This window comes from Scyliorhinus torazame, chromosome 21 (genome assembly GCF_047496885.1).
Source record: "Scyliorhinus torazame isolate Kashiwa2021f chromosome 21, sScyTor2.1, whole genome shotgun sequence".
NCBI lineage: Eukaryota > Metazoa > Chordata > Chondrichthyes > Carcharhiniformes > Scyliorhinidae > Scyliorhinus > Scyliorhinus torazame.
The window spans coordinates 56,624,838-56,651,631 of record NC_092727.1 but is presented as its reverse complement, the minus strand read 5'-3'; the positions used below and the strand labels follow the sequence as shown (position 1 = coordinate 56,651,631).

The window sequence follows — 26,794 nt, the reverse complement described above, 5'->3', positions numbered from 1 at the left end:
GAGAATGGGTTGGGGGTCTTGTCAGGGGGATCGAGCGGAGCTCCTCAGTGCAGAGAATGGGTTGGGGGTCGTGTCAAGGGGATCGAGCGGAGCTCCTCAGTGCAGAGAATGGGTTGAGGGTCGTGTCAGGTGACGTCGAGCGGAGCTCCTCAGTGCAGAGAATGGGTTGGGGGTCGTGTCATGGGGGGGGGGGTCGAGCGGAGCTCCTTAGTGCAGAGAATGGGTTGGGGGTCGTGTCGGGGGGGGGGTCGAGCAGAGCTCCTCAGTGCAGAGAATGGGTTGGGGGTCGTGTCAGGGGGGAGTCGAGCGGAGCTCCTCAGTGCAGAGAATGGGTTGGGGGTCGTGTCAGGGGGGAGTCGAGCGGAGCTCCTCAGTGCAGAGAATGGGTTGGGGGTCGTGTCAGGGGGGAGTCGAGCGGAGCTCCTCAGTGCAGAGAATGGGTTGGGGGTCGTGTCAGGGGGGAGTCGAGCGGAGCTCCTCAGTGCAGAGAATGGGTTGGGGGTCATGACAGGGGGGGTCGAGCGGAGCTCCTCAGTGCAGAGAATGGGTTGGGGGTCGTGTCAAGGGGATCGAGCGGAGCTCCTCAGTGCAGAGAATGGGTTGAGGGTCGTGTCAGGTGACGTCGAGCGGAGCTCCTCAGTGCAGAGAATGGGTTGGGGGTCGTGTCATGGGGGGGGGGGGGGGGTCGAGCGGAGCTCCTTAGTGCAGAGAATGGGTTGGGGGTCGTGTCGGGGGGGGGGGGTCGAGCAGAGCTCCTCAGTGCAGAGAATGGGTTGGGGGTCGTGTCAGGGGGGGATCGAGCGGAGCTCCTCAGTGCAGAGAATGGGTTGGGGGTCGTGTCAGGGGGGAGTCGAGCGGAGCTCCTCAGTGCAGAGAATGGGTTGGGGGTCGTGTCAGGGGGGAGTCGAGCGGAGCTCCTCAGTGCAGAGAATGGGTTGGGGGTCGTGTCAGGGGGGAGTCGAGCGGAGCTCCTCAGTGCAGAGAATGGGTTGGGGGTCGTGTCAGGGGGGAGTCGAGCGGAGCTCCTCAGTGCAGAGAATGGGTTGGGGGTCATGACAGGGGGGGTCGAGCGGAGCTCCTCAGTGCAGAGAATGGGTTGGGGGTCGTGTCAAGGGGATCGAGCGGAGCTCCTCAGTGCAGAGAATAGGTTGGGGGTCGTGTCAAGGGGATCGAGCGGAGCTCCTCACTGCAGAGAATGGGACTATGTGTGGCCTTGGCCGTGCATTCTCCACTGAGGCTCCCGATCTACCCGAATAGCTGTTCGATAGCATGGTGCTTCTCAGCACTCCAAGCACTGAGAGACACCCAGCTAATTGCGCGCTATGGGACTCTGTTTCCATTCGGATAGATCGCGCCCAGAGAAATGCAAGTATTTCCTTTTTATCTCAAGATTGAGATTGATTTTGTTGGGTAATGGATATCATGTGGAGCTAAAGCAGATAAATTCTGTTGAAGTAGAAATCAACCATGATCCAACAGGCTGGAGGCATGATACAGCGTCCTCTCTCATCCTATATTGCTTTTCACCCATCCACTTATCAAATATATAGTCAAAAATCTTAAAACACCAGGTTAAAGTCCAACAGGTTTGTTTCGAATCACCAGCTTTCGGGGCACGGCTCCTTCATCAGGACTGCGCTCCGAAAGCTAGTGATTCGAAACAAACCTGTTGGAATTTAACCTGGTGCTGCAAGACTTCTTACTGTGCCCATCCCAGGGCAACTCCAGCATCTCCACTTATCAAAAATTTCAAAGGACCTTTCCTCATTGTTCCTCCTTTCCCTATGAACATTGCCACTGCACATCGGGATTCATGCTGTGGGAGTAAAGAACAAAGAACAAAGAACAAAGAAATGTACAGCACAGGAACAGGCCCTTCGGCCCTCCAAGCCCATGCCGACCATACTGCCCGACTAAACTACAATCTTCTACACTTCCTGGGTCCGTATCCTTCTATTCCCATCCTATTCATATATTTGTCAAGATGCCCCTTAAATGTCCCTATCGTCCCTGCTTCCACTACCTCCTCCGGTAGTGAGTTCCAGGCACCCACTACCCTCTGCGTAAAAAACTTGCCTCGTACATCTACTCTAAACCTTGCCCCTCTCACCTTAAACCTATGCCCCCTAGTAATTGACCCCTCTACCCTGGGGAAAAGCCTCTGACTATCCACTCTGTCTATGCCCCTCATAATTTTGTATACCTCTATCAGGTCGCCCCTCAACCTCCTTCGTTCCAGTGAGAACAAACCGAGTTTATTCAATCGCTCCTCATAGCTTATGCCCTCCATACCAGGCAACATTCTGGTAAATCTCTTCTGCACCCTCTCTAAAGCCTCCACATCCTTCTGGTAGTGTGGCGACCAGAATTGAACACTATACTCCAAGTGTGGCCTAACTAAGGTTCTATACAGCTGTGGCCTAACTAAGGTTCTATACAGCCTTACAAAATAAACTTTGAATATTTTAATGAGATGACTTGCTGTTATGGGAGTAACGTCTGATCACAGATGAGAAAGGGGCCTGGACTGCCCCAGGAGGAGGAAGAAATGCTTCATCAGTGCCAGAATACCAAAACCTTCTATACATGTAGTGGGCAGCACGGTAGCATTGTGGATAGCACAATTGCTTCACAGCCCCAGGGTCCCAGGTTCGATTCCGGCTTGGGTCACTGTCTGTGCGAAGTCTGCACATCCTCCCCGTGTGTGCGTGGGTTTCCTCCGGGTGCTCCGGTTTCCTCCCACAGTCCAAAGATGTGCAGGTTAGGTGGATTGGCCATGATAAATCGCCTTTAGTGTCCAAAATTGCCCTTAGTGTTAGGTGGGGTTACTGGGTGATGGGGATAGGGTGGGGGTGTTGACCTTGGGTAGGGTGCTCTTTCCAAGAGCCGGTGCAGACTCGACGGGCCGAATGGCCTCCTTCTGCACTGTAAATTCTATGATCTATGTCTTCCCTCCCCAGCTCACTTCACACAACCATTTGAAATGGAGCAGCGAGGATCATTCCGTTTCCACTGATGTCCCAAGTGCCTAAAATAGCAGAACAATTCCCATCAAGTCAAAACTGCGCCATTTTTGCCACTAGCATTCTCACCGCCAGAGCCAAAAGCGGGAGCTGAGACCCCTTTGGCTGGGGAGAGGGGTGGGACCCAGGATGCACAGTATGTTTCTGGTGGCGGTCAATTAAAAGACCACTGCTGGGGCGACATTCCATCAGTGATGGAAATTGCTGAGGCTGCAGCTCCAAGGAGAGGTGTGTTTCAATAGCTGGGTGACCTCGATGGCAGGTAGGTAAGTTGGTGGATACCCAGGACCTTGTCATTGCTGGAGGGGGGGTTGGGGGTATTGATGGAGAATTAGTGGCACTGTTGCCACAAGGCGACCATAGCTGCTGGGGGGGAGCCTTTATGTGGGCTGTTGTGTACACATCAAGGAGGGGCCTCTTCCAATCAACTGTGAGACCACCAGTGGTTACCTGGCAATAACCCCCATGCAGTAGCAGCCCCCACCCCCTCAAGAAGAAAGGCAAAAGCCCACAGGGGTCGGAAGCAATTCTTATTCAACCATTCAAGAGGCTCAATTAGCTACCTGGTGGGCGGCTGCACCATCATTTGTCCCGCCACTGGCAATGCAGTATGGTAGCTGTTGGATTTAAGAATTATTTGGAGGGTCCTTTAAGAGAATCAGCTACTGGAAAATAAAATGATTCTTGAAAAATTACTGAATCTGCAGAAGTATGATCAAATTATAAAGAATTGACTGAACTATTGAACCCTGACCATGACTGTCTACAGATACTGACAAATGTTGCAAAATATTATGGAATGAATATGTCTAGAGAAGCGATACAAAGGTACATTCAACAAACTTGCAACAATCTAGTAATAATGGTATAATCTGAGACTAGACATGACGCAAGGAGTTTGACGGTGGGACAGACTGCATGGCTGAAGCTGCCCCCACCCTTCTGTTTGAAGCTAAGTAGAGTGAATCATCTTAATTTAGCTGAGTTCTATATAAAAGGCAGACACAAAGTGCACCCTCAGTAAGCACGATGAAGTCGAGACATCCTGAGTAAGTGAGACATCTAGCGTGAGGTTGAAACTTGGTAATTTGGTGCAGTGAGGTAATTCGGTGCAGAGTGGGAGGAGGTGCTTTTTCCCTACCGTTCTGTTTTCTTTCTTCTGGCCTGTAACTGTTAATCTGCAGGGAGAGATCCAGAGAGCATCCTGGAAGGTAAGTGATTTTAATACCTTTTCAAATTGTGGGAGGGGGGAAACTGAAGTGACATCACAGTAAAGCTGTGACCTGATTGGCTGGTTGAGTATCTGTTAAATTTGAAAAAAAAAAACATTGCAAAACAAATCTAATTGATTAATTAGATAGTAGAGTAACTAAACCTGAGGGCAGAGATTAGTATTGAGCATTTAATTTTACAGTAAAAATCTAGCATCAGAGCCATATAGTTAATTGTAACTCAATCTAACAATAATTCAAGTGTTTATTTCAAATTAATTAACTAGTGCTTAAATGTCACTCAGTGGGGTGCAGTGCTCCAACTGTGAGATGTGGCAGATCTGTGACGCCTCCAGCGTTCCGGTCGACTACATCTGCAGCAAGTGTAGCCAATGCCAGCCCCTCACAGACCACATGGTTCAGTTGGAGCAGCAGTTGGATGCACTTAGGAGCATGCAGGTGGTGGAAAGCGTCATAGATAGGAGTTATAGAGATGTAGTCTCACCAAAGGAGCAAGCAGACAAATGGGTGACCGCTAGAAACGGCAGGTAGTCAGTGCAGGAATCCTCTGTGGCTGTGCCCCTCTCTAACAAGTATATCTTTTTGGATACTGTTGGGAGGTATAGCCTATCAGTGGAAAACAACAGCATCCAGAACAGTGCCACCACAACTGGTTCTGTTGCTCAGCAGGGGAGGGCAAAGTGCAGGAGAACGATATTTATAGGGGACTCTATAGTAAGGGGCACAGATAGGCACTTCTGTGGAAGTGAAAGAGACTCCAGGATGGTGTGTTGCCTCCCTGGTGCCAGGGTCAAGGATATCTCTGAACGAACACAGGACATCCTGAAGGGGGAGAGTGAACGGCCAGAGGTCGTAGCACACATGGGTACTAATGACATAGGCAGGAAGAGTGATGAGGTTCTGCAGAAGGAGTTCAGGCAGTAAGCTAAGAAGTAGGACCTCTAGGGTTGTAATCTCTGGATTACGCCCTGTGCCACGTGCCAGTTAGGCTAGAAATAGGAGGATAGTGCAGCTAAACACATGGCTAAACCAGTGGTATAGGAGGGAGGGTTTCAGATTTCTGGACCATTGGGATCACTTCCGGGGCAGGTGCAACCTGTACAAGAAGGACGGGTTGTATCTAAACTCGAGGGGCAACAATATCCTGGCTGGGAGATTTGCTAGTGTCACTTGGGAGGATTTAAACTAATATGGCAGGGGGGTGGGAACCAGAGCGTTAGCTTTGAAGGTGTCATGACTGAAGGGGAAATAGAGAACAAAAATAATAGAACATCACCCTCAGGCAGAGCAAAAAAGGTGACAAGTGTGATACCTAACAGGCAATACTGGATTTGGTGATGTGTAATGAGGCAGACTTTGTTAGGGATCTTAAGGTGAAGGAACCCTTAGGGAGCAGTGACCACAATATGATAGAATTTACCCTGCTGTTTGAGAGGGAGAAGTTGGAGTCAGATGTAACGGTAGTACAGTTAAATAAGGATAACTACAAAGACATGAGGGAGAAGTTGGCCAGAGTTGATTGGTAATGGAGACGAGCAGGGAAGACAGTGGAACAGCAATGGCAGGAGTTTTTGGGGTTATTCGGAAGGCACAGCAGAAATTCATCCCAAGGAGGAGGAAAACTGTGAAGGGCAGGACAAGGCATCCATGGTTGACGAGGGAAGTCAAGAACAGCATAAAAGCAAAAAAAAAAGCATACAAAGTGACGAGGATTATTGGGAAGCCACAGGATTGGGAATCATTTAAAAGCGAGCAGAGGACAACTAAAAAAGCAATAAGGGGAGAGAAGATGAAATATGAGTGCAAGCTAGCTAGTAATATGAAAGAAGATAGGAAGAGTTTCTTTCAATATATAAAAGGTAAGAGAGAGGCAAAAATAGACATTGGACCACTGGAAAACGTGGCTGGAGAAGTAATAATAGGAAACAAAGAAATGGCAGATGAACTGAATCGTTACTTTGCATCAGTCTTCACGGTGGAAGACACCAGTGGGATGCCAGAGCTCCAGGAGAATCAGGGGGCAGAGGTGAGTGCAGTGGTCATCGCTAAGGAGAAGGTTCTGGGGAAACTGAAAGGTCTGAAGGTGGATAAGTCACCTGGACCGGATGGACTACACCCCAGGGTCCTAAAAGGGATAGCTGAGGAAATTGTGGAGGCATTAGTGATGATCTTTCAGGAATCACTGGAGGCAGGAAGAGTCCCAGAGGACTGGAAAGTGGCTAATGTAACACCACTGTTTAAGATGGGAGGGAGGCAGAAGATGGGAAATTATAGGCCTGTTAGCCTGACTTTGGTCATTGGTAAGATTTAAGAGTCTGTTATTAAAGATGAGATTGCAAAGTATTTGGAAGTGCATGATAAAATAGGACTGAGTCAGCACGGCTTTGTCAAAGGGAGGTCATGCCTAAACAAATCTGATAGAGTTCTTTGAGGAGGTAACAAGGAGGTTAGACAAAGGAGAACCTGTGGACATGACTTATTTAGATTTCCAGAAGGCCTTTGACAAGGTGCTGCATAGGAGACTGTTACATAAGTTAAGAGCCCATGTTGTTAAGGGTAAGATCCTGGCATGGATAGAGGATTGGCTGACTGGCAGAGGCAGAGAGTGGGGATAAAGGGGTCTTTTTCAGGATGGCAGCCGGTGACTAGTGGTGTGCCTCAGGGGTCTGTGCTGGGACCACAACCTTTCACAATATACATTAATGATCTGGAAGAAGGAACTGAATGCACTGTTGCTAAGTTTGCAGCTGAGACAAAGATCTGTACAGGGACAGGTAGTGTTGAGGAAGCGAGGGGGCTGCAGAAAGATTTGGACAAGCTAGGAGAGTGGGCAATGAAGTGGCAAATTAAATACAATGTGGAAAAGTGTAATTTTATGCACTTTGGAAGGAGGAATTTAGGCATTGACTATTTTCTAAATGGGGAAATATTTAGGAAATCAGAAGCACAAAGGGACTTGGGACTCCTTGTTCACGATTCTCTTAAGGTTAATGTGCAGGTTTAGTTGATAGTTAAGAAGGCAAATGCAATGTTAGCATTCATGTCAAGAGGGCTAGAATACAAGACCAGGGATGTACTTCTAAGGCTCTGGTCAGACCCCATTTGGAGTATTGTGAGCAGTTTTGGGCCCCATATCTAAGGAAGGATGTGCTGGCCTTGGAAAGGGTCCAGAGGAGGTTCACAAGAATGATTCCTGGAATGAAGAACTTGTCGTATGAGGAACGGTTGAGGAGTCTGGGTCTGTACTCATTGGAGTTTGGAAGGATGAGGGGGGATCTTATTGAAACTTACAGGATATTGCGAGGCCTGGATACAGTGGACGTGGAGAGCATGTTTCCACTTGTCGGAAAAACGAGAACTAGAGGACACTATCTCAGAGTAAAGGGATGGTCCTTTAAACCAGATGAGGACAAATTTCCTCAGCCAGAGGGTGGTGAAGCTGTGGAACTCTTTGTCACAGAAGGTTGGCGAGGCCAAATTATTGAGTGTCTTTAAGGCAGAGATAGATAGGTTCTTGATTAATAAGAGGATCAGGGGTTATGGGGAGGAGGCAGAATGGGGATGAGAAAATATCAGTCATGATTGAATGGCGGAGCAGACTCAATGGGCCGAGTGGCCTAATTCTGCTGCTATGTCTTATGGTCTTATGAGAACAGTGCTGTGTCAGCGGAAGGATAATTAATTTGGAGTAATTAATTAACGTCTAATTAACCATTCAGCTGTTAAGTGACTGACACATTCCTGAACAAATCGGGGGGAGGTCTCAGCTGAGAATTCTAACCAATGAACGTAAATAAGGGGCTGAACCAGGTGTCATGATATGTACTCATGCACATAATGAGATCCAGACAGGCAGTGACAGACACCCAGTACAGCCAATCAACACACAGGACAGAACACAACCAATCACCAGGCAGAACACGAGAAGGTGGTTTCCCACTATAAAACACATGAGGCATCAGCACTCTGCCTCTTTCCACTGGTGACAACTGGAGTGACAGTCAGGGTGTATATATCAGTTAGCACCTTCTACACGTGGCTCAGAGCTAGTCTGGTTTAGTTAGTTATAGTAAGCACGCTTAGATTAGTAGAGTGTCAAACCTACAGCAAACTGTGTGCACTGCATAACAAATTCAAGAATGCGTATTGAACGAACATCAAAATTTGGAGTCTACTTTCAAGTACAACCTGCATCCAGTTGCAGTCCGTGTTACCCCAGGGTGATTATCACGATATGGTACCAGTCATCTATTTGTCTCAGTGGTTTACCTCGAATGATTCCGTGACGACCAGCAAGTGCCTTCCAGCGGCATGGAGAAGATCCAGGCCCTTCCACAGCTGCGGATCTCCGGCAATCTCGGCGCCAACTGGCAGGTCTTCAAGCAAAGGTTTCTTCTCTGCTTTGAGGCCTCAGGCCTCGAGGATGCGTCCGGTGCCAGAAAAAACGTGCTGCTCCTATCAACTGTGGGGGACCAAGCCATCCAGATTTTCAACTCGCTTGATTTTCCCGACGGCCAGGACAAGACCAAATTCAAGACCGTTTTAGAGAAGTTCGACAGTCACAGTGATGTTGAAACAAACGAGAGCTTTGAGTGCTATATCTTCCAGCATTGCCTTCAGGGTAAGGATATTAGCGCAGTCCGTATATTAGCGCAGTCCTGCAATTATGGTGCAACAGATGATTCCATGATCAGGGATCAGATCGTGTTTGGGGTGCACTCCGATTCCTTGCCGGAGCAACTCCTCAAAATTAAGCACATGACCCTGCCAGTCACAATCGAGACGTGTCCAGTGCATGAGCATGCGAGAAATCGGTACTCCTGTCTCAAATCGGCAGAATACGAAAACCTTGCCTCCCACGAGGCAGAGAGTGTACAGGCCATCGCCCAGATGCAGTTTCTCAGTATCGATGAAAGCAGCCATTTCGCGCGTTTTTCCCGCGGCCCCACGCATGCGCAACACGAACAGGAGAACGAAGCGGCCAGAAACCAAACTGCACAGGTGCGAACGTCGGCTGACCGCACTGCGCATGTGCGACGACGCACGGAGCGTAACGAAGTCAACGTCATGACGTGCATGAGCTGCGGCACCGCCCACTTAAAGCGGCAATGACCTGCAAAAGGCAGGTGATGTTTAACTTGCGGAAGCCTGGACATTATGCAGCCTTGTGCAGGTCTGCACCACCAGTCAAGGGCCAGCGATCCCAATCTTAACGCAAGCGCGTTCGATGTGTACGGCAAGGTTGACTGGATTCTGATCCTGGTAGCACTACGGATCCAGAGGACGACTGCCTGGAGTCCCCCTATCATGTGGGCATCATCACTACATGTGAGTATGCCTCCTCAAATTCAGCAAGGTGCCTAATTATCATGGATTCTGCGGACGAATGGCGTGCTGTCGTACACGTAAATCAATGCAGCGTCCAGTTTAAGCTGGACACTGGCGCTTCTGCCAATCTCATCTCTCAAGCTGATCTTGACCGCATTAAAAAGCAACCCCAAATTCTTCCGCCAGCCTGCCAGCTCCTCGATTATCATGGCAATGCCATAACTGCACTAGGATCTTGTCACCTATCCGTCTCCAACAAGACCACCAATGTCACACTGCGTTTCGAAATCATCAAGTTTGATAAGGCATCCCTGCTTGGTGCCCATGCATGCAAACTACTCAACCTCGTACAGCGAGTCCATGCCATGTCTTCTTCTGCCAATGTGGATCTTCAGGCTGACATTGATGACATCCTTGCTCAATATCCGGATGTGTTTGATGGAATGGGCACTCTGCCATACTGCTAGAAGATCCTACTCAGGCCTGATGCCACGCCTGTAATCCATGCACCATGCTGGGTGCCGGCTCCTCTGAAGGAACATTTAAAGGCGCAGCTACAGGAGCTCCAAGACCAGGGCATCATCTCCAAAGTGACGGAACCGACTGACTGGGTCAGCTCAATGGTCTGTGTGAAGAAGCCAACAGGAGAGTTGCGGATATGTATAGATCCCAAAGATCTTAACTGGAACATAATGCGGGAACACTACCCGATCCCGAAGTGGGAGGAACTGACCAGTGAGATGGCACACGTCAGATTCTTCACGGAGCTAGATGCATTGCGTGGTTTCTGGCAGATACAACTGGACGAGTCCAGCAGGAAGCTCTGCACGTTCAACACACCATTTGGCAGGTACTGTTATAACTGTATGCCTTTCGGTATTGTCTCAGCCTTTGAAATCTTCCACAGGATCATGGAGCAGATGATGGAGGGCATTGAGGGTGTGCGTGTCTACGTAGATGATGTAACCATATGGTCCACGACCCCCGAGGATCAAGTATCACGTCTCAAATAAGTCTTTCGACGTGTCAATGCAAATGGCCTCAAGCTGAACAAGGCCAAGTGCTCCTTTGGCATGTCATCCATCAAGTTCTTGGGCGACTAGATATCCCAGCAGGGTGTGCGACCAGATTCGGCCAAGGTCAAGGCCATTAACGCCATGAAGACCCCGGAAGACAAAAAGGCGGTACTACGCTTCCTCGGTATGGTAAACTTCTTGGGAAAATTCATTCCCAACATGGCCTCACACACCACGGCTCTCAGGCATCTGGTAAAGAAGTCCACTGCATTCCAGTGGCTACCCACACACCAAGCAGTGGCTCGAGCTCAAAGCAAAGCTCACCACTGCTCCGGTACCAGCGTTTTTTGACCCGGACAGGGAAACAAAAATCTCCACGGACGCAAGCCAGGACGGCATTGGTGCGGTGCTCCTCCAGAGGGATGACTCCTCATCCTGGGCTCCAGTTGCTTATGCGTCAAGGGCCATGACTCCTACTGAACAGGGGTACGCCCAGATAGAAAAAGAGTGCCTGGGGCTCCTAACCAGCATTGTAAAGTTCTATGACTATGTCTACGGTCTACCTACCTTCACAGTGGAGACTGAGCACAGACCCTTGGTCCATATCATTCATAAGGATTTGAATGATATGACGCCCAGGCTTCAGCGCATTCTCCTTCAACTCCGAAGGTACGATTTTGAGTTAGTATACACACCAGGCAAGTAGCTGATAATTGCGGATGCCCTGTTCCGCTCCATCACCTCGCCCTGTGAACAGGTTGACTTCATCCGCCAGATTGAGGCGCAGGTGCAACTGTGTGCCAGCAACCTCCCGGCCTCAGGTGAAAGAGTGATCAGCATTCGTGAAGAGACTGCCAAGGACCCTCTTCTGCAGCGTGTAATGCACCACCTTGCAAATAGCTGGCAAAAAGCGCAATGCCCTCAGTTCTTTAATGTGAAGGACGACCTGTCAGTCGTCAAGGGGATCCTCCTCAAGCTAGATCGTATTGTTGTTCCTCGCAGCCTGCAGAGCTTAGTGCTCAAACAAATCCACGAGGGACACCTAGGTGTCGAAAAGTGTAGGCGCAGGGCCCGGCAGACTGTCTATTGGCCTGGAATCAGCCAGGACATATCCAACATGGTCCTCAATTGTGCGACCTGCCAGCGTTTCCAGCCTGCTCAAACAGAAGAAATGCTCCAGAAACACGAGATCATGTCCTCTCCGTGGTCCAAGGTGGAAATCGACTTTTTTCAAGCCAATGGGCGTGACTATGTGCTCATCGTAGATTACTTCTCAAATTACCCAGAAGTTGTGAAGCTGTCAGACCTCACATCAAGGACAGTCATCAAGGCCTGCAAGGAGACATTTTCCAGGCATGGTATTCCACTCAATGTCATGAGTGACAATGGTCCCTGCTTCCACAGCCAAGAGTGGTCCAATTTCGCCAAGTCGTACCAATTCGACCACATTACCTCAAGCGCACACTACCCGCAGTCCAACGGGAAGGTTGAGAAAGGGGTCCATTTAGGTGAAGCAACTGCTCTGCAAGGCTGCGGACTCTGCTTCTGACTTCAACCTTGCGCTGTTGCCGTACAGGGCAACCCCTCTGTCCACCGGTATGTCTCCGGCACAACTCCTCATGAATAGAGACCTGCTGACGACTGTTCCAGCCATACACTTACCAGACCTGGGTCACCTCCCAGTGCTGCAAAAGGTGCAGCAACTCAGGACCCGGCAAAAGCTGACGTACGATGCCCATGCTACCGATTTGCCTGTGCTATCTCCGGAAGATGCTGTTCGGATCAAGTTACCTGATGGAGGCTGGTCAGCTCTAACTGTTGTTGTTCGACAGGCTGCTCCCAGATCGTTTGTGGTTCGTATGGCTGATGGCTCCATTGTCAGGTACAACAGAAGGGCACTACGCAAAGTTGCCTGCCCACCACTAGATCCTACTTTTCTATATGTTGTTATGCCTCCTCCGGACACTTTGCACCACAAGGTCACCAATCTGGCAGCAATCCCGCCTGTCAAGGCGCCGTCGTCCCCACCTCCACCTCTCAGGCGGTCGACAAGGATCCAACGCAAGCCCCAAAGATTGGACTTATAGACATTTATCTTGTAAATTTTGTTCTGTATCTGCATGCTAAACACCTCCTATGTATATATTCATCCAATTGCCATTTAATATAAATATTTCCACATGTAAATACAGTTGCATATACTCCAAGCAACCAACATTTTGTTTTATAAAGGGGAGTTGTCATGATATGCCCTCATGCACATAATGAGATACAGACAGGCAGTGACAGACACCCAGTACAGCCAATCAACACACAGGACAGAACACAACCAATCACCAGGCAGAACACGAGAAGGTGGTTTCTCACTATAAAACACATGAGGCATCAGCACTCTGCCTCTTTCCACTTGTGGCAACTGGAGTGACAGTCAGGGTGTATATATCAGTTAGCACCTTCTACACGTGGCTCAGAGCTAGTCTGGTCTAGTTAGTTATAGTAAGCACGCTTAGATTAGTAGAGTGTCAAACCCACAGCGAACTGTGTGCACTGCATAACAAGTTCAATAAAGCGTATTGAACGAACATCAAAGTTTGGAGTCTACTTTCAAATACAACTGCATCCAGTTGTAGTTCGTGTTACCTCAGGGTGATTAACACGACACCAGGGATAAGAATTTCCTTACGAATGTGATCCGTACGACTGATTACTAAAAGTATTTTAGCCTTCTGAGATCCTTGAAGCATGTGTGAGATAAACTTTTATTTTGAAGCCGTTTCTGGAACTACCTTTATTTTAAAGCCTTTTCTTTTACTCTCCCTTATCTCAAAGCTCAGAAGACTTTTCGCTGTACTCTCAAAAGTTTATGTGTTATTTTGATCGAATTTTTCGATTTAATTTTGGGTAAATGTATTCAGTGAATTGCTGAAAAAGAGAGAGTGTTTTGGATACCTCTTCAACTGGACTAAGTACCTTACTCCGAGGAGAGATGCGAAGGTCTTACAGTAGCAGAATGGCATTGGGCTCCCTTTGACGCTATCTCCTGTCATGTTGCCCACCCTCCCATAGCCTCTCACTAATGGGCCCGGAATATTAAGCCTCAAGAGTCAAATCACCTCATCATTTGACTTTCTTGAGTCTAGTAAGATAAGACCGACAAGTTATACTTTTCCAATCGTATCTATTATCTTTAGATTTAAATTTGAAGCATTAACTTTGATACCGTTCCTGAGCATTGTGATGGAAGGGGTTCAGGGAAAGGGTATTTTGTCTTCTCACTCCATGTCTCCTCAAAATTCCTGAGAACGTTCCAGTCCAGCTCAAGGCTGCACTGTTAGGGAATGTGAAGTCCATTTCATTTGAAACATAATTAAAGAAAATGAGGTGTTGGGTGGGTGAGGGTGCCATGTTAGCAGAGACACCTTTCCTGCTGAATTAGCATTATGCAGGGACAGCCCGGTCCACTTGCAACATCAGGGTCTTTGCTTCCATTTCCCACTTCCGTGTCTTCGATGGTGGTTCAATGATTGCAAATAAAGTGGAGTTTCTATCAATATGAGAACTGAAAGCACATTGAATGTCAGAAGATCTATTGTAAGCTCTCCCAACCTTAATGTGCTGATATTCCTTCTCCTCTTCCTTGAGAACTTCCAGTTGTTTCAGCACTGGGTCCTGATCAAACTCTCCTCTGTCAATCTGTAAACAACACAAGAATATCATCAATCCTCGTTCCTCTCACCTTTTCCCAGGCCCACAGCTAAGTATGTCTCGCAGTTAAATGCCTGTTTTTGTCCCAGCGGCAAGTTACATAGATACATAGAAGATAAGAGCAGGAGGAGGCCTTGTGGCCCTTCGAGCCTGCTCCGCCATTCATCACGATCCAACTCAATAGCCTAACCCTGCTTTCTCCACATAGCCTTTGATCCCATGCTCCCCAAGTGCTATATCCAGCCGCCTCTTGAATATATTCAATGTTTTAGCGTCAAATACTTCCTGTGGTAATGAATTCCACAGGCTCACCACTCTTTGGGTGAAGAAATTTCGCCTCACCTTTGCCCGAAATGGTTTACCCTGAATCCTCAGACTGTGACCTCTGGTTCTGGACACACCTACCATCAGGAACATCTTCCCTGCATCTACCCTGTCTAGTCTTGTTAGAATTTTATAAGTCTGTATGAGATCCCCCTCTCATTCTTCTGAACTCCAGTGAGATCAGTCACAACCTAGTCAATCTCTCCTCATATGACAGTCCCGCCATCCCTGGAATCAGTCTGGTAAACCTTCGCTGCACTCACTCGAGAGCAAGAGCATCCTTCCTTAGAGAATGAGACCAAAACTACACACAATAGGCCAGGTGTGGTCTCACCAAGGCCCTGTACAATTGCAGTAACACATCCCTGTTTCTGTACTCGAAACCTCTTGCAATGAAGGCCAACATACCATTAGCCTTCTTTACCGTCTGCTGCACCTGCATGATTACCTTCAGCGACTGGTGCACAAGGACACCCAGGTCCCGCTGCACACTCCCCTCTCCCAATTTACAACCATTCAGAAGGTAATCTGCCTTCCTGTTTTGCTTCCAAAGTGAATAACCTCACACTTATCCAAATTATACTGCATCTGCCATTGATTTGCTCACTCGCCCAACCTGTCCAGATCATGCTGCAGGATCCCTGCATCTTCGTCACAGTTCACCCTCCAACCTAACTTGGTATCATCTGCAAACTTTGAGATGTTACATTTTGTTCCTTCATCCAAATCATTAATATATATTGTGAATAGCTGGGGTCCCAGCACCGATCCCTGTATCATTCCACTAGTTACTGCTTGCCAATTTGAAAAGGACCCATTAATTCCTACTCTTTGTTTCCTCTCTGCAACCAGTTTTCTATCCACCTCAATACATTTCCCCCAACCCCATGTGCTTTAATTGTGCGCAGTAATCTCTTATGCGGGACTTTGTAAAACGCCTTCTGAAAGCCCAAATATACCACATCGACTGACTACTACTTGTCAACTGTACTGGTTACATCTTCAAAGAATTCCAACAGATTTGTCAAACATGACTTTCCCTTCATAAATCCAGGCTGACTCTGACTGATCCTGCCACTGCTTTCCAAATGGTCCGCTGTAAAGTCCTTGATAATGGATTCAAGCATTTTCCCCACTCCCGATGTTAGGCTTACTATCTATCTTACTATCTTACCTGCTTTCTATCTACCTCCCTTTTTGAATATTGGAGTGACATTAGCTACCCTCAATCTGCAGGGACTGTTCAAAAGTCTGTAGAATCCCGGAAGATGACCACCAATGCATCCACTATTTACAGAGCAACCTCCTTACAGAGCAACCTCTGAGATGCAGATTCTCAGACCCTGGGGATTTAGCCACCTTCAATCCCATCATTTTTCCCAGCACCATGTCTCTACTAATGTTCATCTCCCTCAGTTCTTCCCTCCCACACAAACATGGCAAATCGTTACCTAATTTTGTGTTCTCTACTGCACAAGACAACTTCATTTTAATGGTCGGTTTCCCTCATGGTGTTAACTTGGTGTTATAACCTGCCTACTGACGATTGGCTGGGGACTAATGATTATCCCACAATCCTATGGGAGTATGAACTTCCCCAATGAGGGGGGCGGAGAAACTCCTACTATAAATAAGCTGGCCAGTCCAGGAACCAGGAGGAAGGAGAAGGTAGCAAGGGAAGTTACTGCTACTGTTATGTATATGTTGTTATAGTAAATAAACTTTATTATTTTGTATCCTTAAAACTCGTGCTGGATTCTTCGGGGCCCTTACAAAACTGGCGACGAAGGTAAAAGTGAATAGCTGTCTACACTGCTGAAGCCACCTCCCTGGATTTTTGTTGGATACAGGTTGGAAGTTGTTTTCTATTATACCATGCCTCTGTACGGACGTTTGGATGTTTTTGATGCTGCGCTGGAAAGCTGGAACCAGTACACGCAACGGATGCGTTACTATTTCCGGGCAAACAATATCACTGAAAACGAGCGCCAGGTGGTCATATTGCTCACCGCCTGCGGACCGCATACGTTTGGGGTGATTAGGAGCCTTACGTACCCAGCTGCGCCGGACACCAAAACGTTTGACGAACTTGTGAATATAGTGGGGCAACACTTTAACCCAACCCCGTCCACGATAGTCCAGCGTTACCGGTTTAATACCGCTGAGAGGACCCCTGGAGAATCCCTTGCCGATTTTTTATCCAGGCTACGCGGGATTGCGGAATACTGTGACTATGGTGAGACCTTGTCAGAAATGTTACGCGACCGTTTGGTTTGCGGTTTTAACAATGCGGCCACCCAGAGAAAGTTGTTAGCGGAGCCAACATTGACTTTTCAACAGGCAATACAAATAGTCTTGTCCCGAGAGAGCGCAGAGCGAGGAGTACAGGAGCTACAGGGAATGGAAGTGCATGCCTTGGGGCGAAACCCTTTCCGCCCAAAAACGTCCCCCCGCACTCCTGCGGTACCTTGGGCGAGGCAACGACCAGATCGACGCCAGTGGCCATCGGACATCCCTCCCCGAAGGGAGCCTTCTCCAGAGCCAATGGATGAGGAGCCATGTCCGTGTCAGACTTGTAGGCGCCGACCCCGTCGCGGATGGCGGTCCTGGGGACGCCAGAGGCGCCGTCGTTCCGACCGAAACTGGGACCAGCCCAGGGGCCGTAACTGGGACCAGCCCAGAGGCCGTACCTTCCATGTGGATGAACCTGCGGCGACCACTCCTGAGGACGTGGAGACAGAGGACGACTGCCTGCAGCTGCATTGTGTGGCAGCTCCCCGTGTGGCCCCCATTAAGGTGACAGTACGGGTCAATGGCCACCCGCTGGAGATGGAGTTGGATACTGGCGCAGCGGTCTCCGTGATCGCCCAGAGGACATTCGACCGCATCAAGCAGGGTATACAGACCCTTACACTAACTGACTCACAGGCCAGGTTGGCCACCTACACGGGGGAACCACTGGACATTGCAGGAACTACAATGACCCCTGTTGTCTATGGACGCCAGGAGGGGCGTTTCCCACTTATCGTAGTGCGTGGCCATGGGCCCAGCCTGTTGGGTCGGGACTGGTTGCGCCATTTGCGGTTGCAATGGCAGCACATCCTCCAAACAGTTTCTGGAGGGTTGACTGAGGTGCTAGGACGATACCCAGAGGTATTCCAGCCTGGTCTGGGGAAAATAAAAGGGGCCGTAGCCCGTATCCAAGTTGAACCAGGAGCCACACCGCGCTATTTCCGGGCGCGCCCAGTGCCTTACGCTTTGCTCGAGAAGGTAGAAGGGGAGCTCACTCGTTTGGAGAGTTTGGGTATTATCAGGCCTGTCCGTTTTGCTGACTGGGCAGCACCAATTGTGCCAGTAATGAAGCCAGATGCCACAGTTCGCTTGTGTGGCGACTATAAACTTACAGTGAATACAGTTTCCCGACTCGACCGATACCCAATGCCTCGCATAGAGGATCTCTACGCGAAACTTGCAGGCGGACTCTCATTCACAAAATTAGATATGAGTCACGCCTACCTGCAGTTGGAGCTGGACCCTGCCTCCCGACCATATGTAACAATTAACACACACCGGGGCCTGTATGAATATACACGGTTGCCCTTTGGAGTATCCTCTGCCTGTGCAATTTTTCAACGTGTTATGGAGGGCATTTTGAGAGGTTTACCATGTGTGGCTGTCTACCTAGATGACGTGTTGATTACAGGGACGTCAGAGCAAGAGCATTTGGAAAATCTGGAGGCTGTCCTTAAACGCCTTTCGGAGGCTGGAGTCCGTTTACGTCACACAAAGTGCGTATTTCAGGCAAAAGAAGTGGTCTACCTAGGTTATCGGGTGGACCGCGAGGGTCTGCACCCCGTCGCAGAGAAGGTGCGTGCAATTCAACATGCCCCCACCCCGACTGACACTTCGCATCTTCGTTCTTTTCTCGGTCTCGTAAACTATTACGGGAAGTTCCTCCCCAATCTGGCAACTACGCTGGCCCCCTTACACCTGCTGCTAAAGAAAAATCACACCTGGGTTTGGGGTCAGCCGCAAGAAACGGCTTTCCGGCGGGTAAAGCAACAATTGTCGTCGTCTGGGTTACTAACCCACTATGATCCGGGAAAGCCTTTGCTCGTCACATGTGATGCATCCCCGTATGGTATTGGGGCTGTCCTGTCCCACAAGATGGAGAACGGGGCCGAGCGACCGATAGCTTTCGCCTCCCGCACATTGACTGCAGCGGAGAAGAAGTACGCGCAGATCGAGAAGGAGGGCCTGGCAGTGGTATTCGCGGTGAAACGCTTCCACCAGTATGTGTACGGCCGCCATTTCACTATCGTGACTGATCATAAGCCCCTGCTGGGACTCTTCAGAGAGGATAAGCCGATACCGCCCATTGCTTCTGCACGGATCCAGCGCTGGGCTTTGTTGCTTGCTGCATATGAGTATTCTCTGGAGCACAAACCAGGTACGCAGATAGCAAATGCCGACGCACTGAGCCGATTGCCTTTATCGACCGGCCCCATGTCGACCCCCACGACCGGTGAGGTGGTCGCAACCCTAAATTTTATGGACACCTTGCCTGTCACGGCATCACAGATCCGTGAGTGGACCCAGACGGAGCCAGTCCTGTCAAAGGTTCGGCACATAGTCCTGTATGGTGGGCAGCATAGACAGCTCCCAGGCGAGTTACGGGCATTTTCCTCCAAGCTGTCAGAGTTCAGCGTGGAAGACGGCATCCTCTTGTGGGGGACGCGTGTGGTTGTCCCGGAAAAAGGCCAGGAGCTGATATTATCAGACTTGCACAATGGGCATCCGGGCGTGACCAAGATGAAAATGTTGGCCCGGAGTTATGTCTGGTGGCCAGGCCTCGACACCGACATTGAGAAGGTGGCCCAAAACTGCTCCATTTGCCAGGAGCATCAGAAGCTTCCGCCGGCCGCGCCCCTACATCACTGGGAATGGCCAGGGCGGCCTTGGGCACGCTTACATGCAGATTTCGCAGGCCCTTTTCAGGGATCCATGTTCCTTCTTCTAATTGACGCCCAGTCCAAATGGCTGGAGGTGCATAAGATGCAGGGGACAACGTCCTGCGCAACAATTGAAAAAATGCGTTTATCATTTAGCACGCATGGCCTCCCCGAGGTGCTCGTCACGGATAATGGCACTCCATTCACGAGTGAGGAGTTTGCTAGGTTTACAAAGATGAACGGCATCCGCCATATCCGCACTGCCCCTTACCACCCGGCTTCAAATGGGTTGGCAGAGCGTGCAGTGCAAACATTCAAAAGAGGCCTAAAGAAGCAGTCTTCCGGATCAATGGACACGAGACTGGCTCGGTTTTTGTTTACGTACAGGACCACCCCCCATACAGTGACTGGGGTAGTTCCCGCAGAACTCCTAATGGGCCGGAGACTTCGCACCCGCCTTAGTATGGTCTTCCCGGACATTGGCGCAAAAGTACGCCGCACACAAGAACGGCAGGGACCGGGATTGTCTCGGCATCGTCCGATTCGGCAGTTTGCGCCCGGTGACCCAGTATTCGTGCGGAATTTTGCTGGTGGTGCCCAATGGGTTCCTGGGGTAATCTTTCGCCAAACGGGCCCTATATCGTACCAAGTGCAAGCCCAGGGTCGTCTCCAGCGAAAACATGTAGACCACGTCCGGTCCAGAAGATCATCCCCGCAAAAGATTCCCCGCCCCCGGAGCTCAGTTCAACAGCGGCAAAGACCAGAAACAAGGGAAGGTAGTCCTCCAAATCTTCCACTGATGCCTCACTCAAAACCTGCGCAGGTCATGACGGGACCGAATGGGGACAGAGACGCTGACATGACGGAGGCAGCAGACTCTGACTCCGAGATGGAGACACAGGAGGAATCAGAGGGGGAATCCTCGGGTCCACAGGCCGTGGATGTACAACCGCGCCGTTCATCACGGAAGCGCCGGTCTCCGTCTCGTTATACGCCGCCTGATCCAGCGCCGCGTGCAAATGGCGTCCGGCCTGCGGCCAAACGAGTTCGACGCCTCCCTTCGCCAGGGCCTACGGTGGATTCCTTGGACTTTGGGGGGGAGGGATGTTATAACCTGCCTACTGACGATTGGCTGGGGACTAATGATTATCCCACAATCCTATGGGAGTATGAACTTCCCCAATGAGGGGGGCGGAGAAACTCCTACTATAAATAAGCTGGCCAGTCCAGGAACCAGGAGGAAGGAGAAGGTAGCAAGGGAAGTTACTGCTACTGTTATGTATATGTTGTTATAGTAAATAAACTTTATTATTTTGTATCCTTAAAACTCGTGCTGGATTCTTCGGGGCCCTTACAAAACTTGGATGCCTTTCTCAATTGAGTTTCAATTTCCAGGGACAATGCAGCACAAGATCACTTGATGTGAAAAATTAAAGAGTAAGAGACAGGGAGGGGGCAATCTAGCAAGGAGGCTGAAGGTATGGAAGGGATCGTAAGTTAAATGCAGATGAAGGTGCCATTTTAGTTCATCCATTTGGAATAATCTTTTTCCCATTGCAGGATCCAATTGATTTTAAAATGATTCCAGGATCTTTCCTCCCATTACTGTATCCAGGATTATATTCTTGTATTGATGGCCATCGTGTTGAAGAATTTCCTGATGAGTTATTTACCTTTTCCTAGTTTGAATCCGTGTACTCCCCACCTTTTCTAGTTCACAGTTGTAACTTTACATCTAATATACCGCAATAAGGTTGCAACACGTGCAGAGTATTTGTGGCCCAGTGTCCCCAGCAGTTGTTCTGGGCTATTCGGCAACATTCACCTGCAATCCCCGAAACAAGGGCAAAACATTGGACGATTTTAAGCACAATTTGCACGCAGCACATCACATTCCACAATCATTTACTCAGGGTTCTAAAGTCATGACTTTGGAAGCTTTCATCCCTGCAAGACTCCCCCCGCCCCACTGATCCAATGAATCACCATTGGGAGTTTCCACTAATCATAGAATCCCTATAGTGCAGAAGGAGACAATTTGGCCCATCGAGTCTGAACCCATCCTCCGAAAGAGCACCCGATCCAGGTACACTTCCCCGCCTATCCCCATAACCCCATCTAACCTTTGGGCATTAAGGGGCAATATTATCAGGGTCAATCCACCTAACCTGCACATCTTTGGACTGTAGGAGGAAAACAGAGCATCCGGAGGAAACCCACGCAGACACAGAAAGAACGTACAAACTCCACACAATGGGATTTCCCATTGAAGACACCCCACTCCGCTGGGAAACCGCGGGTGGGAGGTGGGGGTTCTGCCAGCGGGATAAGAGACTCCCAATGGCCAGGAAATTCCGCTCATAATCTTAAAATTAGTGCCAGGACATTCAGGAGAGGAATCAGGGATAGATGCACACAAAAAAGGGCAGAAGAAATCTGTGATTTTTTCAGCCACAAAGGCTGTGGATTAATTGGATCTTTTGAGACAGTGATTGATTGAGTTTGGTTCGGTAAATGGAGTCGATGTGCAGGTCTGCCGTGATCTGATTTAATGGTGGTGACTGGGATGCTGAACTGTAGCCTCCTGTTCCTATGTTCCTCGTACAAATTCTGCTGAAAGAATGGAGAGCACCCTGTGAAAGCACTCTCCCTGTCCATGAAGCGAGAAATGGGGTAAAGCAGATCGACTGCGGATCATTTAAACTTGTGTCAGTTTCAGGCAAACTCTTAGAATCCATAAGTCAAGAACAGATTAGCATCCTGTCAGTTTGATGGAATAATCAGGGTGACTCAGCAAGATTAGTTAAAGGGAAGCCAAGTCTGACAAACTTAATTGTGATGTTTAAAGAAAAGAATTGATAAAAGAGGATGAAGGTGCATGGATTTTCAGAGGCTGTTTAATAAGATGTCTCTCAGGAGACTTCACATGAACCGCAGAATTGTTACTGTGCAGAAGGAGGCCACAGAACCATAGGATTTTCACAGTGTAGAAGGAGGGCAGTCAGCCCATCAATCTGTACTAACCCTCTGAAAAGCACCCTACCTAGGCTCACTCCCCTGCCCTATCCCCGTAACCCCATAACCCAACCTAACCTGCACATCTTTGGACACTAAGGGACAAATTTACCATAGCCAATCCATCTAACTTGCATATCTTTGGACACTAAGGGGAAATTTTAGAGTAGCCAATACATTCTAACATGCACAGGGGCCACTAGGCCCACCGTATCTGTACTGGCTCTCCGAATGAGCAATTCATCAAGTGCCGTTCCCCCGCCTTCTCCCCATTGTACATTCTCCCTTTGAAGAAAACAGTCTACTTCCCTTTTGAAACTGTCTCCCCCACACGTCAAGCAGAACATTCCAGACCTTACTTCATAAAAAGGTTTTCCCTCATGTTGATTTTGCTTCTTGTGCAAATTATTCCACATCTGTGCCCTCTTGTTTTTGATCCTCTCACGAGTCTTATCAGCTTTGCCCCTATCTACTCTGTCCAGACACCTCATGACTTTGAATACCTGACTTGTTATAAGGATTGAGGTGGCTGGAATAGGAGGAAATGTAGCAGTGCAGATAGAAAGCTGATTGGTTGACACGATACAAAGGGCTGGATTTTTGCCCAACTCTACGGACCTTTAAAATTTACAAGTGTTTCCAATTTTCAGTCATGCCCTTCAAGGGAGTGTCCTAGTGTGGATATGAACCCACCACTCTGCACTGGGCTGGCTGCGTTGCGGGGATGGGAATGTCCTCGCCACCCACAGTTTTCATGGAGTTGTGCCAGATTTTCAAAGAGTTGTGGTTCACAGCACCTCAGATGTGTCATTTAGTCTGCATGATGATAATATGAGGTCAGTTCAAAAGGTCCTCCTCTTCCCCCATGCCAAGGGATTTCCCCCATCCACGCCCCTTGTCTCCTTTTGCCCCCTCCTCCATATCAAGCTATGACACTTCCATGTCCATTCACCCATGATACATTGTAAAGAACTAATGTTGCCAGAGTGACATTGGGCCATGTAAAAAACAATTCTAAAAGCAATTCATCAATATCTTTCTAATTTTCTAAAATTCTCCCCCACCATCACATCAACCACCTGTCTGGCTTCATTCCCCAGCACTGCACCATCCCTTGTTGGACCCTCCAAATGTTGAGCTGACAAGTTCTCTTGTGTACATTCCATAAACTCTGCTCCATCTAAGCCCGCAACACAATGACTATCCCAGTTAATGTTGGGAAAGTTGAAATAATTACCCTATTATTGTTTTTACGCACTTCTGCAAATTGCGCATATATTTGTTCCTCAATTTCTCACTGACTCTCTGGGGGTGTATAATAAACACCTAGCAATGTGGCTGTCCCTTTTTTATTCCTAAGCTCTACCCACAAAGCTTCATTTAACGCCACCCCCACGATATCATCTCTCCTTTCTGCAGTAATTGACTCCTTGACTAATAGTGCAATGCCTCCCCCTATTTGTCCCTCCCCTGTCCCCCTGAAGATTCTATATCCCCGGATGTTAGGCTGCCAATCCTGCCCCTCCCTCAACCATGTCTCTGTGATGGCTACTATATCATAATTCCACGTGTCAACCCTTGCCCTTATCTCAACTGTGGGTCTGTATATTCATATTGTCAGCATGTACAGAGGCTCTGTGTATTCATTGTCATTGTGTGGAGTGGGACTGTATGTTCATATTGTCTGTGTGCACTTTGGGACTGTGTATTCATATTGTCAGTGCGTATTGTAGGACTGTGTATTCATTTTGTCAGTGTGCTCTGTGGGATTGTGTATTTATTTTATCAGTATGTACCTTGTGACTGCACTCATTGTCAGTGTGTACTGTGGGACTGCGTCTTCATTGTCATTGTGTACTGTGTGAATGTGTAGTTATATTGTCAGTGTATACAGTGGGACTGTGTATTCATCGTGTCAGCATGTACTTTAGGACTATGTATTCATTGTCATTGTGTACTGTTCGACTGTGTATTCATTTTGCCAGCATGAATAGTGGGACTGTGTATTCATCTTGTCATAGTATACTGTAGGACTGTGTATTTATATTTTAAGTATGTACAGTGGGATGGTGTATTCATGGTGTCAGGTTGTACTGAGGGACTGTGCATTCATATTGTCACTGTGTACTGTGGGACTCTGTATTCATAGTGTCAGTGTGTATAGTGGGATTGTGTATTTGTACTGTCAGTATGTATTGTGGGACTGTGTATTCATCTTCTCACTGTATACTGTAGGACTGTTTATTTATATTTTCAGTGTATACAGTGGGACTGTGTATTCATATTGTCAATGTGCACTATGACGGTGTATTCATATTGTATGTGCACACTGTGGGACTGTATATTATTACTGTCAGCATGTACAGTTGTACCGTGTATTCGTACTGTCAGTGTGTACTGTGGGATTGTATATTCATATTGTCAGTGTGTACTCTGGGACTGTGTATTCATTTTGTTAGTAAGTACTGTGGGATTGTGTGTTATTATTGCCACTGTGTGACTGTACACTCATATTGACAGTGTGTACAGTTGGACTGTGTCTTCATTGTCATTGTGCACTGTGTATTCAAATTGTCAGTGTGTCTACTTTAGGACTATGATTTTATATTGTCAGCATGCATTGTGGGATTGGGTATTCATATTGTCAGCGCATGCTGTGGGACTGTGTATTCATACTGTCTGGATGTACCGTGCAACTGTGTATTCATCTTGTCAGTGTGTACTGTGTGATTCTGTATTAATATTGTCAGTGAATGATGTGAGACTGTGTGCTCATTGTCAGTGTGCACTGTAGGACTGTGTATTATTACTGTCAGCATGTGCAGTGAGACTGTGTATTCATACTGTCAGTATGTACTGTGGGATGGCGTATTCATATTGTCAGTGTGTACTGAGGGACTGCGTATTCATATTGTCAGCATGTACTGTGGGATTGTGTATTCATATTGTCACTGAATACAGTGGGACTGTGTATTTATCTTGTCAATTTATACTGTGGGGTTGTGTATTTATATTGTGAGTCTATACAGTGGGACTATGGATTCATAAAGATAGTGTGTACTGTTGGACTGTGTATTCATACTGTCAGAGCACATTCTGGGACTGTTCATTCATATTTTCAGCATTTGCAATGGGACTGTGTGTTTGTATTGTCAGTGTGTACAGTGGGACTGTGTATTATTCTCAGTGCATAATGTGGGACTGTGCAATTCATATGGTCAGTGCGTAATGTGGAACTGTGTATTAATATTGCTAGCATGTACTGAGGGACTGTGTATTCATATTGTTAGTATATGCTGTGAAACTATTCATATTGTCAGTGCATGCTGTGGGACTCAGTATTCATAATGTCATTGTGTACTGTGGCACTGTGCATTCATATTGTCAGCATATACTGTGGGTCTGCATATCAATATTGCTGTGTTCATATTCTCAGTGTGTACTGTGGGACTGTGTATTCCTATTCTCAGTGTGTACTGTGGGGCTGTGTATTAATATTGTCAGTGTGTACTGTGGGGCTATGTATTCATATTGTCAATGTGTACTTTGGGACTGCTGGCTCACATTACGCATACTGTGTATCTGTGTGTTCATGCTGATAGTGAATGGTAACATTCTGCAAAGATACTGAGTATATATTTCAGACTTGGAGAGTTCACTATAACAGTGATTAGCAGCAGGACCCGAGGCTTCTTCGTCTGCTCTCTAACACTGTGACACAGACATTAATATCAGCCAATTTATCACAGCCAGAGCTGGTTGCTTGGAGCTCGGATCCTGAAATGTACACTCCTTGTTCCACACTGCACACTCCATTAACCCACTGAGTCATTGAGGGTCTTGGACGAGAACAGCTGTGTGAGAAATCCTGAACTCACCATCACATTTTTAATTGCCTGTTCTCCTGGCTGCTGGGTTCCATTATGGTCCTTGTGGACAATCTCCACGCGGATGTCATTCTTGGCAGAGACATCACCTTTACCATCTGTAAAACAGGCACAGCAAAGAAGTCAAACTTCCCCTCCCTCGAACATTCATATTCACAAACCAACAAACAGTCTAACACTGCGAGGGAACTGGAGCCTAGGCTATCGTCTGGAAGGATTGACAATCGACACACACCGGCTCCTCCGTGAACCTGCTCCCCACCCCACCATTGCGTCCAACAGCTTTTGAACTGGTCAAGTGACTGTCTGTAC

The 26,794-nt window shown here is 48.2% G+C and overlaps 1 protein-coding gene across 2 annotated transcripts in view; it reads right to left on the bottom strand.

Moving 5' to 3' along the window:
* The window catches only part of kirrel3a (kirre like nephrin family adhesion molecule 3a), a 1,049,271-nt gene that overhangs the window by 7,507 nt on the left and 1,014,970 nt on the right, over nt 1-26,794 (bottom strand). For both annotated transcript variants that reach the window (XM_072486819.1, XM_072486820.1), the window contains 2 exons: nt 26,474-26,580; nt 14,206-14,292 (listed from right to left, as the gene is read on the bottom strand). In XM_072486819.1, coding sequence (XP_072342920.1) covers nt 14,206-14,292; nt 26,474-26,580 — 194 coding nt within the window. The remainder of the gene's footprint in view (nt 1-14,205; nt 14,293-26,473; nt 26,581-26,794) is intronic.